This window comes from Myxine glutinosa, chromosome 6 (assembly GCF_964187855.1).
Source record: "Myxine glutinosa chromosome 6, kmMyxGlut1.1, whole genome shotgun sequence".
In the NCBI taxonomy this organism is placed as follows: Eukaryota; Metazoa; Chordata; class Myxini; order Myxiniformes; family Myxinidae; genus Myxine; species Myxine glutinosa.
Window position 1 is genome coordinate 128,277,534 of NC_136266.1, and position 15,880 is coordinate 128,293,413.

The 15,880-nt window shown below is 39.0% G+C and overlaps 2 protein-coding genes across 3 annotated transcripts in view; one reads left to right on the forward strand and one right to left on the reverse strand.

Moving 5' to 3' along the window:
* Positions 1–7,029, reverse strand: part of CATIP (ciliogenesis associated TTC17 interacting protein) — a 42,544-nt gene extending 35,515 nt beyond the window's left edge. Inside the window, exon 1 of the mRNA XM_068119230.2 lies at positions 6,912–7,029. The gene's annotated coding sequence lies outside the window, so the exon portion shown is untranslated. The remainder of the gene's footprint in view (positions 1–6,911) is intronic.
* An 858-nt stretch (positions 7,030–7,887) lies between these two features.
* Positions 7,888–15,880, forward strand: part of NUP88 (nucleoporin 88) — a 56,031-nt gene continuing 48,038 nt past the window's right edge. The window contains exons 1-2 of one of the 2 annotated variants that reach the window (XM_068121045.2): positions 7,888–8,262; positions 12,429–12,601. In XM_068121045.2, the coding sequence (XP_067977146.2) occupies positions 8,023–8,262; positions 12,429–12,601 (413 nt within the window). In that variant the 5' untranslated portion in view covers positions 7,888–8,022. The remainder of the gene's footprint in view (positions 8,263–12,428; positions 12,602–15,880) is intronic. The other variant, XM_078780525.1, reaches the window with a different exon arrangement.

Here is a 15,880-nt window from a genome sequence, read left to right on the forward strand (position 1 = left end):
GGGCAGGTGGTTTGAGGGGGAGCGGGTGTGGCGGTGGTCAAGCTGTTGTAGATGTTTTCAATTTTGCGTTGGAAGAATGAAAGGAAGGAGATGCAGTTGTCTATTGTGAATGACTGGGTGGTGGTGTTCAGGGGGCTGAGGAGTTTGTTTATTGTAGAGAAGAGTGCTTTTGGGTTTCCGGAGCCAGAGTGGATAATTTGAGAGTAGTAGGCGGAGCGGGCGCGGGCGAGGGCATCTTTATAGTGTTGTATGTGGTCCTTGTAGGCCTGGGAGTGAACTGTGAGACCTGTTTTATTTACCCTGTAGAATTACCCTGTAGAATTAACATGGGGAATTACCCTTTACAATAACCCTTTAGAATTACCCTTTGTAATAACCCTTTGGAATTACCCTGTAGAATTACCCTGTAGAATTACCCTTTACAATAACCCTTTAGAATTACCCTTTATAATAACCCTTTGGAATTACCCTGTAGAATTACCCTGTAGAATTACCCTTTTGCAATAACCCTTTAGAATTACCCTTTATAATAACCCTTTGGAATTACCCTGTAGAATTGCACTTTAGAATTACAATTTAGAATTACACTTCAGAATTACACTTTAGAATTGCACATTAGAATTACACTTTAGAATTACACTTTAGAATTACACTTTAGAATTACTCTTTAGAATTACTCTTTAGAATTACACTTTAGAATTACACTTTAGAATTACACTTTAGAATTACACTTTAGAATTACACTTTAGAATTACACTTTAGAATTACACTTTAGAATTACCCTTTAGAATTACACTTTAGAATTACACTTTAGAATTACATTTTAGAATTACACTTTAGAATTACACTTTAGAATTACCCTTTAGAATTGCACTTTAGAATTACACTTTAGAATTACATTTTAGAATTACACTTTAGAATTACCTTTCGAATTACACTTTAGAATTACCCTTTAGAATTGCACTTTAGAATTACATTTTAGAATTACACTTTAGAATTACCTTTCGAATTACACTTTAGAATTACCCTTTAGAATTACACTTTAGAATTACACTTTAGAATTACATTTTCGAATTACACTTTAGAATTACCCTTTAGAATTGCACTTTAGAATTACACTTTAGAATTACATTTTAGAATTACACTTTAGAATTACTCTTTAGAATTACACTTTAGAATTACACTTTAGAATTACACTTTAGAATTACACTTTAGAATTACACTTTAGAATTACACTTTAGAATTACCCTTTAGAATTACCCTTTAGAATTACACTTTAGAATTACATTTTAGAATTACACTTTAGAATTACACTTTAGAATTACCCTTTAGAATTGCACTTTAGAATTACACTTTAGAATTACATTTTAGAATTACACTTTAGAATTACACTTTAGAATTACCCTTTAGAATTGCACTTTAGAATTACACTTTAGAATTACATTTTAGAATTACACTTTAGAATTACACTTTAGAATTACACTTTAGAATTACCCTTTAGAATTACACTTTAGAATTACATTTTAGAATTACACTTTAGAATTACACTTTAGAATTACCCTTTAGAATTGCACTTTAGAATTACACTTTAGAATTACACTTTAGAATTACACTTTAGAATTACACTTCAGAATTACACTTTAGAATTACCTTTCGAATTACACTTTAGAATTACACTTTAGAATTACACTTTAGAATTACATTTTAGAATTACACTTTAGAATTACACTTTAGAATTACACTTCAGAATTACACTTTAGAATTACACTTTAGAATTACCTTTCGAATTACACTTTAGAATTACACTTTAGAATTACATTTTAGAATTACACTTTAGAATTACCTTTCGAATTACACTTTAGAATTACACTTTAGAATTACACTTTCGAATTACACTTTAGAATTACACTTTAGAATTACACTTCAGAATTACACTTTAGAATTACCTTTCGAATTGCACTTTAGAATTACATTTTAGAATTACACTTTAGAATTACCTTTCAAATTACACTTTAGAATTACATTTTAGAATTACACTTTAGAATTACACTTTAGAATTACACTTTAGAATTACACTTTAGAATTACACTTTAGAATTACACTTTAGAATTACACTTTAGAATTACACTTCAGAATTACACTTTAGAATTACACTTTAGAATTACCCTTTAGAATTACACTTTAGAATTACACTTCAGAATTACACTTTAGAATTACACTTTAGAATTACACTTTAGAATTACACTTTAGAATTACACTTTAGAATTACACTTCAGAATTACACTTTAGAATTACACTTTAGAATTACCCTTTGGAATTACACTTTAGAATTACATTTAGAATTACACTTCAGAATTACACTTTAGAATTACACTTTCGAATTACACATTAGAATTACACTTTAGAATTACACTTTAGAATTACACTTCAGAATTACTCTTTAGAATTACATTTTAGAATTACACTTTAGAATTACACTTTAGAATTACACCTTAGAATTACACTTTAGAATTACACTTTAGAATTACACTTTAGAATTACACTTTAGAATTACACTTTAGAATTACACTTTAGAATTACACTTTAGAATTACACTTTAGAATTACACTTTAGAATTACACTTTAGAATTACCCTTTAGAATTACTCTTTAGAATTACACTTTAGAATTACACTTTAGAATTACACTTTAGAATTACATTTTAGAATTACACTTTAGAATTACACTTTAGAATTACACTTTCGAATTACACTTTAGAATTACACTTTAGAATTACATTTTAGAATTACACTTTAGAATTACCTTTCGAATTACACTTTAGAATTACCTTTCGAATTACACTTTAGAATTACCTTTCGAATTACACTTTAGAATTACACTTTAGAATTACACTTTAGAATTACACTTTAGAATTACACTTTAGAATTACACTTTAGAATTACCTTTCGAATTACACTTTAGAATTACCTTTCGAATTACACTTTAGAATTACACTTTCGAATTACACTTTAGAATTACACTTTAGAATTACCTTTCGAATTACACTTTAGAATTACCTTTCGAATTACACTTTAGAATTACACTTTAGAATTACCTTTCGAATTACACTTTAGAATTACACTTTAGAATTACACTTTAGAATTACATTTTAGAATTACACTTTCTAATTACACTTTAGAATTACACTTTAGAATTACATTTTAGAATTACACTTTAGAATTACACTTTAGAATTACACTTTAGAATTACCTTTCGAATTACACTTTAGAATTACCTTTCGAATTACACTTTAGAATTACACTTTAGAATTACCTTTCGAATTACACTTTAGAATTACACTTTAGAATTACCTTTCGAATTACACTTTAGAATTACCTTTCGAATTACACTTTAGAATTACACTTCAGAATTACCTTTCGAATTACACTTTAGAATTACACTTTAGAATTACACTTTAGAATTACACTTTCGAATTACACTTTAGAATTACACTTTAGAATTACACTTTAGAATTACATTTTAGAATTACACTTTAGAATTACACTTTAGAATTACACTTTAGAATTACCTTTCGAATTACACTTTAGAATTACCTTTCAAATTACACTTTAGAATTACCTTTCAAATTACACTTTAGAATTACACTTTAGAATTACCTTTAGAATTACACTTTAGAATTACACTTTAGAATTACACTTTAGAATTACACTTTAGAATTACACTTCAGAATTACACTTTAGAATTACCCTTTGGAATTACACTTTAGAATTACATTTAGAATTACACTTCAGAATTACACTTTAGAATTACACTTTAGAATTACACATTAGAATTACACTTTAGAATTACACTTTAGAATTACCTTTCGAATTACACTTTAGAATTACCTTTCGAATTACACTTTAGAATTACACTTTAGAATTACCTTTCGAATTACACTTTAGAATTACACTTTAGAATTACCTTTCGAATTACACTTTAGAATTACCTTTCGAATTACACTTTAGAATTACACTTCAGAATTACCTTTCGAATTACACTTTAGAATTACACTTTAGAATTACACTTTAGAATTACACTTTCGAATTACACTTTAGAATTACACTTTAGAATTACACTTTAGAATTACATTTTAGAATTACACTTTAGAATTACACTTTAGAATTACACTTTAGAATTACCTTTCGAATTACACTTTAGAATTACCTTTCAAATTACACTTTAGAATTACCTTTCAAATTACACTTTAGAATTACACTTTAGAATTACCTTTAGAATTACACTTTAGAATTACACTTTCGAATTACACATTAGAATTACACTTTAGAATTACACTTTAGAATTACACTTTAGAATTAATCTTTAGAATTACATTTTAGAATTACACTTTAGAATTACACTTTAGAATTACACTTTAGAATTACACTTTAGAATTACACTTTAGAATTACACTTTAGAATTACACTTTAGAATTACACTTTAGAATTACACTTTAGAATTACACTTTAGAATTACACTTTAGAATTACACTTTAGAATTACCCTTTAGAATTACTCTTTCGAATTACACTTTAGAATTACACTTTAGAATTACACTTTAGAATTACACTTTAGAATTACACTTTAGAATTACACTTTAGAATTACACTTTAGAATTACACTTTAGAATTACACTTTAGAATTACACTTTAGAATTACACTTTAGAATTACCCTTTAGAATTACTCTTTAGAATTACACTTTAGAATTACACTTTAGAATTACACTTTAGAATTACATTTTAGAATTACACTTTAGAATTACACTTTAGAATTACACTTTCGAATTACACTTTAGAATTACACTTTAGAATTACATTTTAGAATTACGCTTTAGAATTACACTTTGGATTACACTTTAGAATTACACTTTAGAATTACACTTTAGAATTACACTTTAGAATTACCCTGTGGAATTACCCTGTGGAATTACCCTGTAGAATTACCCTGTAGACTTACCCTTTACAATATCCCTTTAGAATTACACTTTAGAATTACCCTGTAGAATTACCCTGTAGAATTACCCTGTAGAATTACCCTGTAGAATTACCCTGTGGAATTACCCTGTAGAATTACCCTGTGGAATTACCCTGTAGAATTACCCTGTAGAATTACCCTGTAGAATTACCCTGTGGAATTACCCTGTAGAATTACCCTGTGGAATTACCCTGTGGAATTACCCTGTAGAATTACCCTGTGGAATTACCCTGTGGAATTACCCTGTAGAATTACCCTGTGGAATTACCCTGTAGAATTACCCTGTAGAATTACCCTGTGGAATTACCCTGTAGAATTACCCTGTGGAATTACCCTGTAGAATTACCCTGTAGAATTACCCTGTAGAATTACCCTGTAGAATTACCCTGTGGAATTACCCTGTAGAATTACCCTGTGGAATTACCCTGTAGAATTACCCTGTGGAATTACCCTGTAGAATTACCCTGTGGAATTACCCTGTAGAATTACCCTGTGGAATTACCGTGTAGAATTACCCTGTGGAATTACCCTGTAGAATTACCCTGTGGAATTACCCTGTAGAATTACCCTGTAGAATTACCCTGTAGAATTACCCTGTGGAATTACCCTGTAGAATTACCCTGTAGAATTACCCTGTGGAATTACCCTGTGGAATTACCCTGTAGAATTACCCTGTGGAATTACCCTGTAGAATTACCCTGTAGAATTACCCTGTAGAATTACCCAGTGGAATTACCCTGTAGAATTACCCTGTGGAATTACCCTTTACAATAACCCTTTAGAATTACCCTTTCTAATTAACCTTTAGAATAACCCTTTAGAATTACACTTTAGAATTACCCTGTAGAATTACCCTGTAGAATTACCCTGTAGAATTACCCTGTAGAATTACCATGTGGAAATACCCTGTAGAATTACACTGTAGAATTACCCTGTAGAATTACCCTGTGGAATTACCCTGTAGAATTACCCTGTGGAATTACCCTGTAGAATTACCCTGTAGAATTACCCTGTAGAATTACCCTGTGGAATTACCCTGTAGAATTACCCTGTGGAATTACCCTGTAGAATTACCCTGTGGAATTACCCTGTAGAATTACCCTGTAGAATTACCCTGTGGAATTACCCTGTAGAATTACCCTGTGGAATTACCCTGTAGAATTACCCTGTAGAATTACCCTGTAGAATTACCCTGTAGAATTACCCTGTGAAATTACCCTGTGGAATTACCCTGTAGAATTACCCTGTAGAATTACCCTGTGGAATTACCATGTAGAATTACCCTATAGAATTACCCTGTGGAATTACCCTGTAGAATTACCCTGTGGAATTACCCTGTAGAATTACCCTGTAGAATTACCCTTTACAATAACCCTTTAGAATTACCCCTTCTAATTAACCTTTAGAATAACCCTTTAGAATTATACTTTAGAATTACCCTGTAGAATTACCATGTAGAATTACCCTTTACAATAACCCTCTGGAATTACCCCTTCTAATTAACCTTTAGAATAACCCTTTAGAATTATACTTTAGAATTACCCTGTGGAATTACCATGTAGAATTACCCTTTACAATAACCCTCTGGAATTACCCTGTAGAATTACCCTGTGGAATTACCCTGTGGAATTACCCTGTAGAATTACCCTGTAGAATTACCCTTTACAATAACCCTTTAGAATTACCCCTTATAATTAACCTTTAGAATAACCCTTTAGAAGTACACTTTAGAACTATTTCGGATTAAAACGGTGGATTGGAAAGGTTCTTCTTTATTAATTATTTTCGACGGACGGGCGGACATAGCCAAATTCTGTATTGAAGCGGCTTCACCCCTTAAAGTTAAAGAAAAGTTTCTCAAACCCGGCATCATTTCCAACAAAGAAAAGCATAAAATACCTTTGTTTCTGCTTTCAAGGCCTAAACGATTAGTGTGTGTATAATTAGTCGCAAGGTCTCCGTCGATAAATCCGTTTCCGTCAAATCACGTGAGCGTTAAATCACCATAGTAACCAAGTGACGCCTGTGTAATAACCACGTAATCCCTAGGGAATGGACTCTTCTTCCTTAAAAATTTTAGGCGGGGGTTTAATTTTTTTTGTCTCTTCAATAAAAATGTACTTTTAATTAAATGTGTGTCAACTCCATCCGTGTTTTAAAAGGTTTTATTTAGATATGTTTAGTTCGTATATTAAACACCTAATCTGCTCCTTCGATTTGGTGGAGATGGTCAATGAAATCTTTTGGCCCAAGTCTTTCACGAACCGGTTTCATCAGCCTGACATTCGTCTGAATGTGGCAGTATTTTGTTCACAGCATCACCTATAAGTATACTGTATAAATAAGTTAAACTCGGCGTCAAAACCACTCGGCTTCGCGAAAGCCGCCGCATAATGATCTTTAATGTCCACCAGTTCGCTCATCTATCCAGCCAGCCTTTCCAGCCGAAATGTCCTTTGAAATGAAAATGAAAATCCTGAATCCTGAATCCTGAATGAAAAAAATCCTGAAAAAATGTCCAATGAAAAATGTTCAATGAAATGTCCTTTCCTTTTCCAGCCAGCTTTCTATCCAGCCGAGCAAGCTGCTTGTTTCCTGAATATTAATGAATATATCAACTGCTACCGCATGTTTTACTTTTTATATTTTTTATCGTGAATAGTATGAAATTATTTTACCTTGTGCAATCCAAACGCTTTTATATCCCTTTTGTTGATCGTGGCGGTGTAGCAGATGATGTACCATTGTGCTGTGTATGGCGTATAATAGTCAGCGAGACTAATTTCCAACTTCTATTCTTTTAATGTTTTGCCATCATTATATCAGATAAATATCGTATTATTATCGATATATAAATATCGTTAAACTGTGGATTAATTTGAACCAGGATATTCGGATAAAAATACTGTACAACGTGAAACAGGTCGGATGATGATAACGAATTTAAAAAGGAAGTAAATCTTTCACCGGAAGTCGTTGCTCTTGGTGCGGGCTGCGGGCTGAGGTAGTTATGGGGGCGAAGCAAGGTAATTGGAGGAAAGCATTGAGCGAACATGGAATGTTTTTAGAGCTACGAGAAGTTCTGTCGAGGCATGACGGCAGTACAGATCGGCGGGGAGGTGCTCGGGACGTGATGTTCGAGCGAGACGGAGAGTTATACGTGTGGGATGGAGACCGCGCTCGTTTATTAGCCCTTAACCTGAGGCAATTGGAAGCCGGAGGGGAGAATGGCAGAGAAGTGGAAGCAGAGGTGAGTGAGTAAATAAGAGCGATATTAATTTAATGTCGCGACAGAAGATAAGGACTAAGGTGGAGCTCATCAGAGACTGGTGGCCTTTACTCAACCACGAGTCATTACTGACTGACTTTACTCAACTATTTGCGACTGCGGCTGATCACTCAACTATTTGCGACTGCGGCTGATCACTCAAATATTTACGAGTGCGTTGGCCAAACATTTGTCCTCTTGTCACCAAATTCTACCTTGACTACCTAACACATTCACACCTCGTAATAAAGTTGGGTTAGGGTAAATGTGACGTGTACCTACTAGTACTAGTACTAGGCCTGGGTGATGATGGAAAAACCTATATCACGATAATGAAGCCTGAAGGGCCTGGTTATCGCGATTGTATCATGTAATTGGTGCCTTGAGAATCATGGAGTATACAATATTAATAACAATCTAAATAAGAACAGACTGAATCGCCTTTGAGTTGCGTGCGTGTTCGTACTCTTTAGTTCGTAATTCTGTTGCAATTTGTTTAAAGTCAAACATCATTTTGCCTGGACGAAATCGCTTGCTCCGTTTGCCGAGCTATTGGACGAGCAGTTTGAAAAACCGTTTATACGGAACATCTGGCTTGGCAAGCTACAGCAACACGGAGCACACCGAGCAGGCTGCTTGCTGATTGAACACACCGAGCAAGCCGCTTGCTGACGGAACATACCGAGCAAGCCGCTTGCTGACGGAACACACCGAGCAAGCCGCTTGCTGACGGAACACACCGAGCAAGCCGCTTGCTGACGGAACACACCGAGCAAGCCGCTTGCTGACGGAGCACACCGAGCAAGCCGCATGCTGACGGAGCGCACCGAGCAAGCCGCTTGCTGACGGAGCACACCGAGCAAGCCGCTTGCTGACGGAACACACCGAGCAAGCCGCTTGCTGACGGAACACACCGAGCAAGGCGCTTGCTGACGGAACACACCGAGCAAGGCGCTTGCTGACGGAACACACCGAGCAAGGCGCTTGCTGACGGAACACACCGAGCAAGCCGCTTGCTGACGGAACACACCGAGCAAGCCGCTTGCTGACGGAACACACCGAGCAAGCCGCTTGCTGACGGAGCACACGGAGCAAGCCGCTTGCTGACGGAGCAAGCCGCATGCTGACGGAGCACACCGAGCAAGCCGCTTGCTGACGGAGCACACCGAGCAAGCCGCTTGCTGACGGAACACACCGAGCAAGGCGCTTGCTGACGGAACACACCGAGCAAGTCGCTTGCTGACGGAACACACCGAGCAAGCCGCTTGCTGACGGAACACACCGAGCAAGGCGCTTGCTGACGGAACACACCGAGAAAGGCGCTTGCTGACGGAACACACCGAGCAAGGCGCTTGCTGACGGAACACACCGAGCAAGCCGCTTGCTGACGGAACACACCGAGCAAGCCGCTTGCTGACGGAACACACCGAGCAAGCCGCTTGCTGACGGAACACACCGAGCAAGCCGCTTGCTGACGGAGCACACCGAGCAAGCCGCTTGCTGACGGAACACACCGAGCAAGCCGCTTGCTGACGGAACACACCGAGCAAGGCGCTTGCTGACGGGACACACCGAGCAAGGCGCTTGCTGACGGGACACACCGAGCAAGGCGCTTGCTGACGGGACACACCTAGCAAGCCGCTTGCTGACAGGACACACCGAGCAAGCCGCTTGCTGACAGGACACACCGAGCAAGCCGCTTGCTGACGGGACACACCGAGCAAGGCGCTTGCTGACGGGACACACCGAGCAAGGCGCTTGCTGACGGGACACACCGAGCAAGCCGCTTGCTGACGGGACACACCGAGCAAGGCGCTTGCTGACGGGACACACCGAGCAAGCCGCTTGCTGACGGGACACACCGAGCAAGCCGCTTGCTGACGGAACACACCGAGCAAGCCGCTTGCTGACGGAACACACCGAGCAAGCCGCTTGCTGACGGAACACACCGAGCAAGCCGCTTGCTGACGGAACACACCGAGCAAGCCGCTTGCTGACGGACCACACCGAGCAAGCCGCTTGCTGACGGAACACACCGAGCAAGCCGCTTGCTGACGGAACACACCGAGCAAGCTGCATGCTTGCTGACTGAACACACCGAGCAAGCCGCTTGCTGACGGAACACACCGAGCAAGCTGCATGCTTGCTGACTGAACACACCGAGCAAGCTGGACTGGACACACCGGGCAAGCTGGACTGGTCACACCGAACAAGTTGCTTGCGGATTGGACACACCGAGCAAGCTGCTTGCGGACTGGACACACCGAGCAAGCTGCTTGCGGACTGGACACACCGAGCAAGCTGCTTGCGGACTGGACACACCGAGCAAGCTGGACTGAACACACCGAGCAAGCTGGACTGAACACACCGAGCAAGCTGGACTGCACACACCGAGCAAGCTGGACACACCGAGCAAGCTGGACTGGACACACCGAGCAGGCTGGACTGGACACACCAAGCAAGCTGCTTTGTAAAGCCATATTTGACTATGTTCAGACATTTAAAATAACGCTTTCAATGTGGAACTTTGCGAATAATAAATACCAAGTAATCCCATGTTGTGACAAAATTGGGATAAATAAATAAATAAATGATATGCACGACATCGTCTTGCCCGTTCTGTTTGGTTCACCGAGAATGGTGAGAGTAGAGAAGAACGAGTTGACCTGCTTGTGCTTGTCCTCAATACCAAAAACTCCGCACACCGAGGATGCTCATCTTCTCGATCATGCTGTTGCCTTCAGTGCTTAACTTCAGACAAAGCTTAGTCAAACCGATTGCTGAATTCAACACCGAAAGCACTTTTGGCGCCTTGATTAGTTGGTTGTATGTTTTGGTGATGTTTATTGCTTAACGATATACCATTTAAATTACATCTTGGGAGAATATGCATTACATATGATATATCACCTGTGTTATTTTATAGGGCTGCATTTATTACGGCATACCGTCAAATATACGGGTTCAAGGTGCGATTTACCTACTGCACATGCACAGTAGTTATCGTGATAATTAATTTCCATTTTCATTATCGCGATAGCATCTGGAAAGCACGATTATCGTCCTATCGCGATTATCTCCCAGCACCAATCCCAAGCCGACAGTACCGAAGGAATGATCGGCAGATTCAACAGAAGTACCTTCTACTTTCCATATAACGATATGATAATTATTATTATGATGATTATGATTTATTGCTTTCCCTGGAAGACATACCTCGCATCACAGTCAACGTTTTCTCTTTTCCCGAAGCACAAGATCTGTTGTCACATCATAGCCAGGTCTGTGCGCTGGATTTTTCTTGGGGTTTTTATTTTATTTTAACATCTCTCCAGTCTATCTCTCAGCCCTCTGACCCTCCCCAGCTCCACCAGGACAACTCTTTCTTCCAATATTTCAATCCCGGTTGGAATCTCCAAATACATTCTTACTGCCTACTTCCACTCTAACCTTTTTCTCTTGTCTGTGGAATTTCCTTCCAGTCGTTGTGCTAACCCACTCTCCCTTCAGGCTTTCAAACAGATGCTACACCCTCATCTCCTCCCCCGTTTCTCCCTGGATCTTTACCCCTGTGCCCCTATGCCCCCCTGACCCCTGTCTCTGTCTGTCTGTCTCTGTCTCTGTCTCTGTCTCTCCTCTTGTCTCTGTCTCTCCTCTTGTCTCTGTCTCTCCTCTTGTCTCTGTCTCTCCTCTTGTCTCTGTCTCTCTCCCTCATATTCATGTATTATCTTGCTTATTGTGGCGTCACCTGACTCTTCCATGAATCTCCAAAAAAGTACATTGTTGATTTATTACGTCCTTTTCTTGCATGTAATTTATGTGCAAACTTTTCGATCATGAGCTGTTGAACCTGGGATGCGAGATCAGTCGTGAGCTATGTAATAAGTTTGGAATGCCAACCTGATCTATTGTTCACATTTTGGAATACCACACCTTTGTTGTTTAGCACCCTTATAGTCTTCAAAACACTTTATTTTGGCAATCCACCTATTATTATTAAATCAATAACACTTTGTATCATTAACAATAACACTTACTTTACCCAAAGTTCCACCATAATGCTTCTCTTTTGGGCTTGAGTTGGATTTTGTTTTTCTTGGCATTCGTACCAGACTCCCCTATTTCCCTTTCTCTTTCCTCATGCACAGGTGATGTTGTGTGTGTCTGCTCCCAATTTCCCGGTCGATCGCCTCATTCCTGCACCAAGGTGGAATCTTGTAGCACTCTTCGGTGAGCGTGGGATCTCTGTGTTAGAGATGCCAGAGGAGCGCTTTAGGCATGGCATCTCGCAACACACCAGGAAAGCTTCTTACAACTGCAGGTATTCCTCACTGAGATATAATGACAGGCGTTTGTAGATTAACTTTGAACCCTTTAAACTTTGCCTTGTAGCAATTTTGAAATGCAAGAAGATGAGCAATTTAAGTGAAGTTTCCACTTCGTGGTCTCTCCCATTTCTGCCTCTGAGCTTTGCCATATCCACTGAGACCCTATATTCCTCCCCTCATACCATGGTGCATCCCTACATAATTGTCCTTTTTGTCTGACTCATTGTCACCTACTGTCCCGCTCGTCCATGGGTTTCACATACCTGTGTATATGAAAATGCACCCTGCATTTTGTTGTTTGTTTCTTTTTATACATACATACATACATACATACATACATACATACATACAAAAACAAGACCAAAAGTCTAACAGCGGCGTAGCCGGGCTTGTAAAATATTATAAACCACAAACATGTTTGTTTAGCTTTTTAAACAGTTGTTAATGCTGTTTATAACATTAAACAAAGAAATTTGGAGGAATCCAGACATCTATGAGGTAAGTTTTACTTACAGAACTGAGCGAAGATCTACTGTAATCTATATACCCCACAAGGGTTGGAGGTGTGCTCATTTACCAAGCAGCTAGCTAGTGCTTGCCAAGCCAGCCATTCCTTAAGTGTTTTGAATGGAGTGCTTGCTCAAATGCTTTAATCACTTGACGATCTCTCCACAAGCAACTTGGTAAATAAACACACACCTAATGTTCTTAAGACCCGACCATAGAGAGAGTAAGTACACCCCATGTAAAGTTTTGACTTTTTCAACATATTTCAACATACAGCTATTTGATCTTCATTTCAACAATATTGATAGATAAAGGTGATATAATATAACAAATATCATGAAACATTTACATTTTCTAGTCCATTGTATAATTTAAATAAACATAAATGCAAATTTTGCATGTGGAAAAAGTAAGTACACCCTTGGCCTTTGTACACCTTTGATAGGTGATAGTAAGTACACCTTTGATAGGAGGTATTGCCCCCTTTGTGGGCGTTTATAAGTGGGTGCCTCAAGTGGGCGTTTCTTATAACTGTCTACCAGTCTCTGACATTGACTGGGAGAAATTTTTGCCCACTCTTCCATGCAGAATTCTTTCAGCTGTGCGATGTTTGAGGGGTTTCTTGCATGCACAAAAAAAAAAAAAAACCTTTAGAGGCCATTTTCCCCCGCAAAGCAGGGGTTGGCCTTTTTCGGGAACCATGGTTGTTTTTGTTTTTTTTGGTCCCCTTTTTGAAGCAATGTTTTACGGCCGGATGCCCTTCCTGACGCCAACCCTTTTTGTCGCCTTTTACGACAAACAGGGAATTACCAGTGAACTGGTTCTCAATTAGCCGACCTCGGAAGGATGACAAGCTGAGTCAACCCCCCTGGCGTTAATTCAGCGATCGACCGGGATTCAAACCCAGGATCCTAGGATCCTAAAGCCGGCACCCTAGCCGCTAGCCCAACACCAGGGATTCCTGTGCATGTGATTGTGATTCCTGTGCCTGTGCCTGTGCCTGTGATTCCTGTGCATTCTCTCTTGCATGCACAGCTCGTTTCAAATCCCCCCACAACATCTCGATGGGATTTAGATCCGGGCTTTGACTTGGCCATTCGAGAACCCTCCATTTCTTTCTTTTCAGCCATTCCTTGGTGGAATTACTGGTATGTTTAGGGTCATTGTCATGTTGCAAGGTCCACCTTCGGTTGAGCTTCAACTTTCCGACAGATGGCCTCACATTATCCTCAAGCACCCTCTGGTACAATGAAGACTTCATAGTGGATTATATGATGGTGAGCTGCCCAGGCCCTGATGCAGCAAAGCTGCCCCAAACCATAATATTTCCACCACCATGCTTTACAGTTGGTATCAGGTTCTTGTGGTCAAATGCTGTCTTTGGTTTTTGCCAAACATGTCTTCTGGTACTGTGGCCAAATAGCTCTACCTTTGACTCATCTGTCCAGAGCACATTGTTCCAGAAGTGCTGGTCTTTGCCTAGATGTTCATTGGCAAACTTTAGCCTTGCCCTGATGTTCTTTCTGGACAGCAAAGGTTCCCTCCTGGCACAACTCCCATGTAGATCAAATTTGTACAGCCTCTTTCTAATGGTAGACTCATGCACTTTGACATCAACAGTGGCAAGAGCTCCCCTTAGGTCCCGTGATGACATTCTGGGGTTCTTAGAGACTTATTTCAGCATCTTGCGGTCTGCTCTCGGGCTGAACTTGCTGGGGCGGCCTGGTCTGAACAAGTTGGCAGTTGTTTGGAATCTTCTCCACTTGTAGATGATCTTCCGGACAGTCGAATGATTGATTTCAAATTGTTTGGAGATCTTTTTAAATCCCTTCCCAGACTCGTAGGCATCTATAACCTTCTTTCTGAAGGCCTCAGAGAGCTCTTTTGATCTTGGCATTGTGACGCCACACACTTCAACAACAAAGAGCAAACCAAACTAAATGTCTGAGGTTTAAATAAGACAGGTTCCTCCAAGATCCTCTCTAACGATGTTCTAATCATTTGCACCTGATTCTAATTTTAGGTATTTGAAGTAGTGATAAATGTAGGGGTGTACTTACTTTTTTCACATGCAAAATTTGCATTTATGTTTATGTAAATTATACAATGGACTACAAAATGTAAAAGTTTCATGTTATTTGTTATACTAGGGCATGCCCGTACTATATCTATATCTAAAATTATATCCCCCCCCTCTATTTACATGAAATGGTTTGGTCCAAAGCGAACGGCTTGCGAGTGGTGACAATCCCCCCCCTCTATTTACATGCAATGGTTTGGTCCAAAGCGAACGGCTTCCGGAGTTTGGTAAAGAAATCGCCATCGCGTGAACAAACGCGCAGGAAAGCGAATGAATCGCAAATTCGTTTTTATTAGTTGTAAAACATAGTTTAACGCCAACATAGTTTGCAAACGTGAAATAAATGAATACGCTCTCAAATGTGCCATCCGAGGCAGAGTGTGCCCGCCACGTTCGGCACACGCGATCGTTCGCTGCTCTCTGATTGGTTGAATCGTTTTTTGGACATAGCTCGGTAAGTAATTGTCCGATTAATATGAAACCTTGAAAAGGCACATCCTCGGGTCCCCAGCAATATACCTGGCAAGTTAAAAGTATATCGGACCCGTGGTTGTCGAGAAACAGCGGTCACAGACAAACGTACAAACGTACAAACGTACAAACGTACAAACGTACAGACAGAGATTACTGGAATTATAGATAGATTATCTCACCTTTATCTGTCAATATTGTTGAAATGAAGATC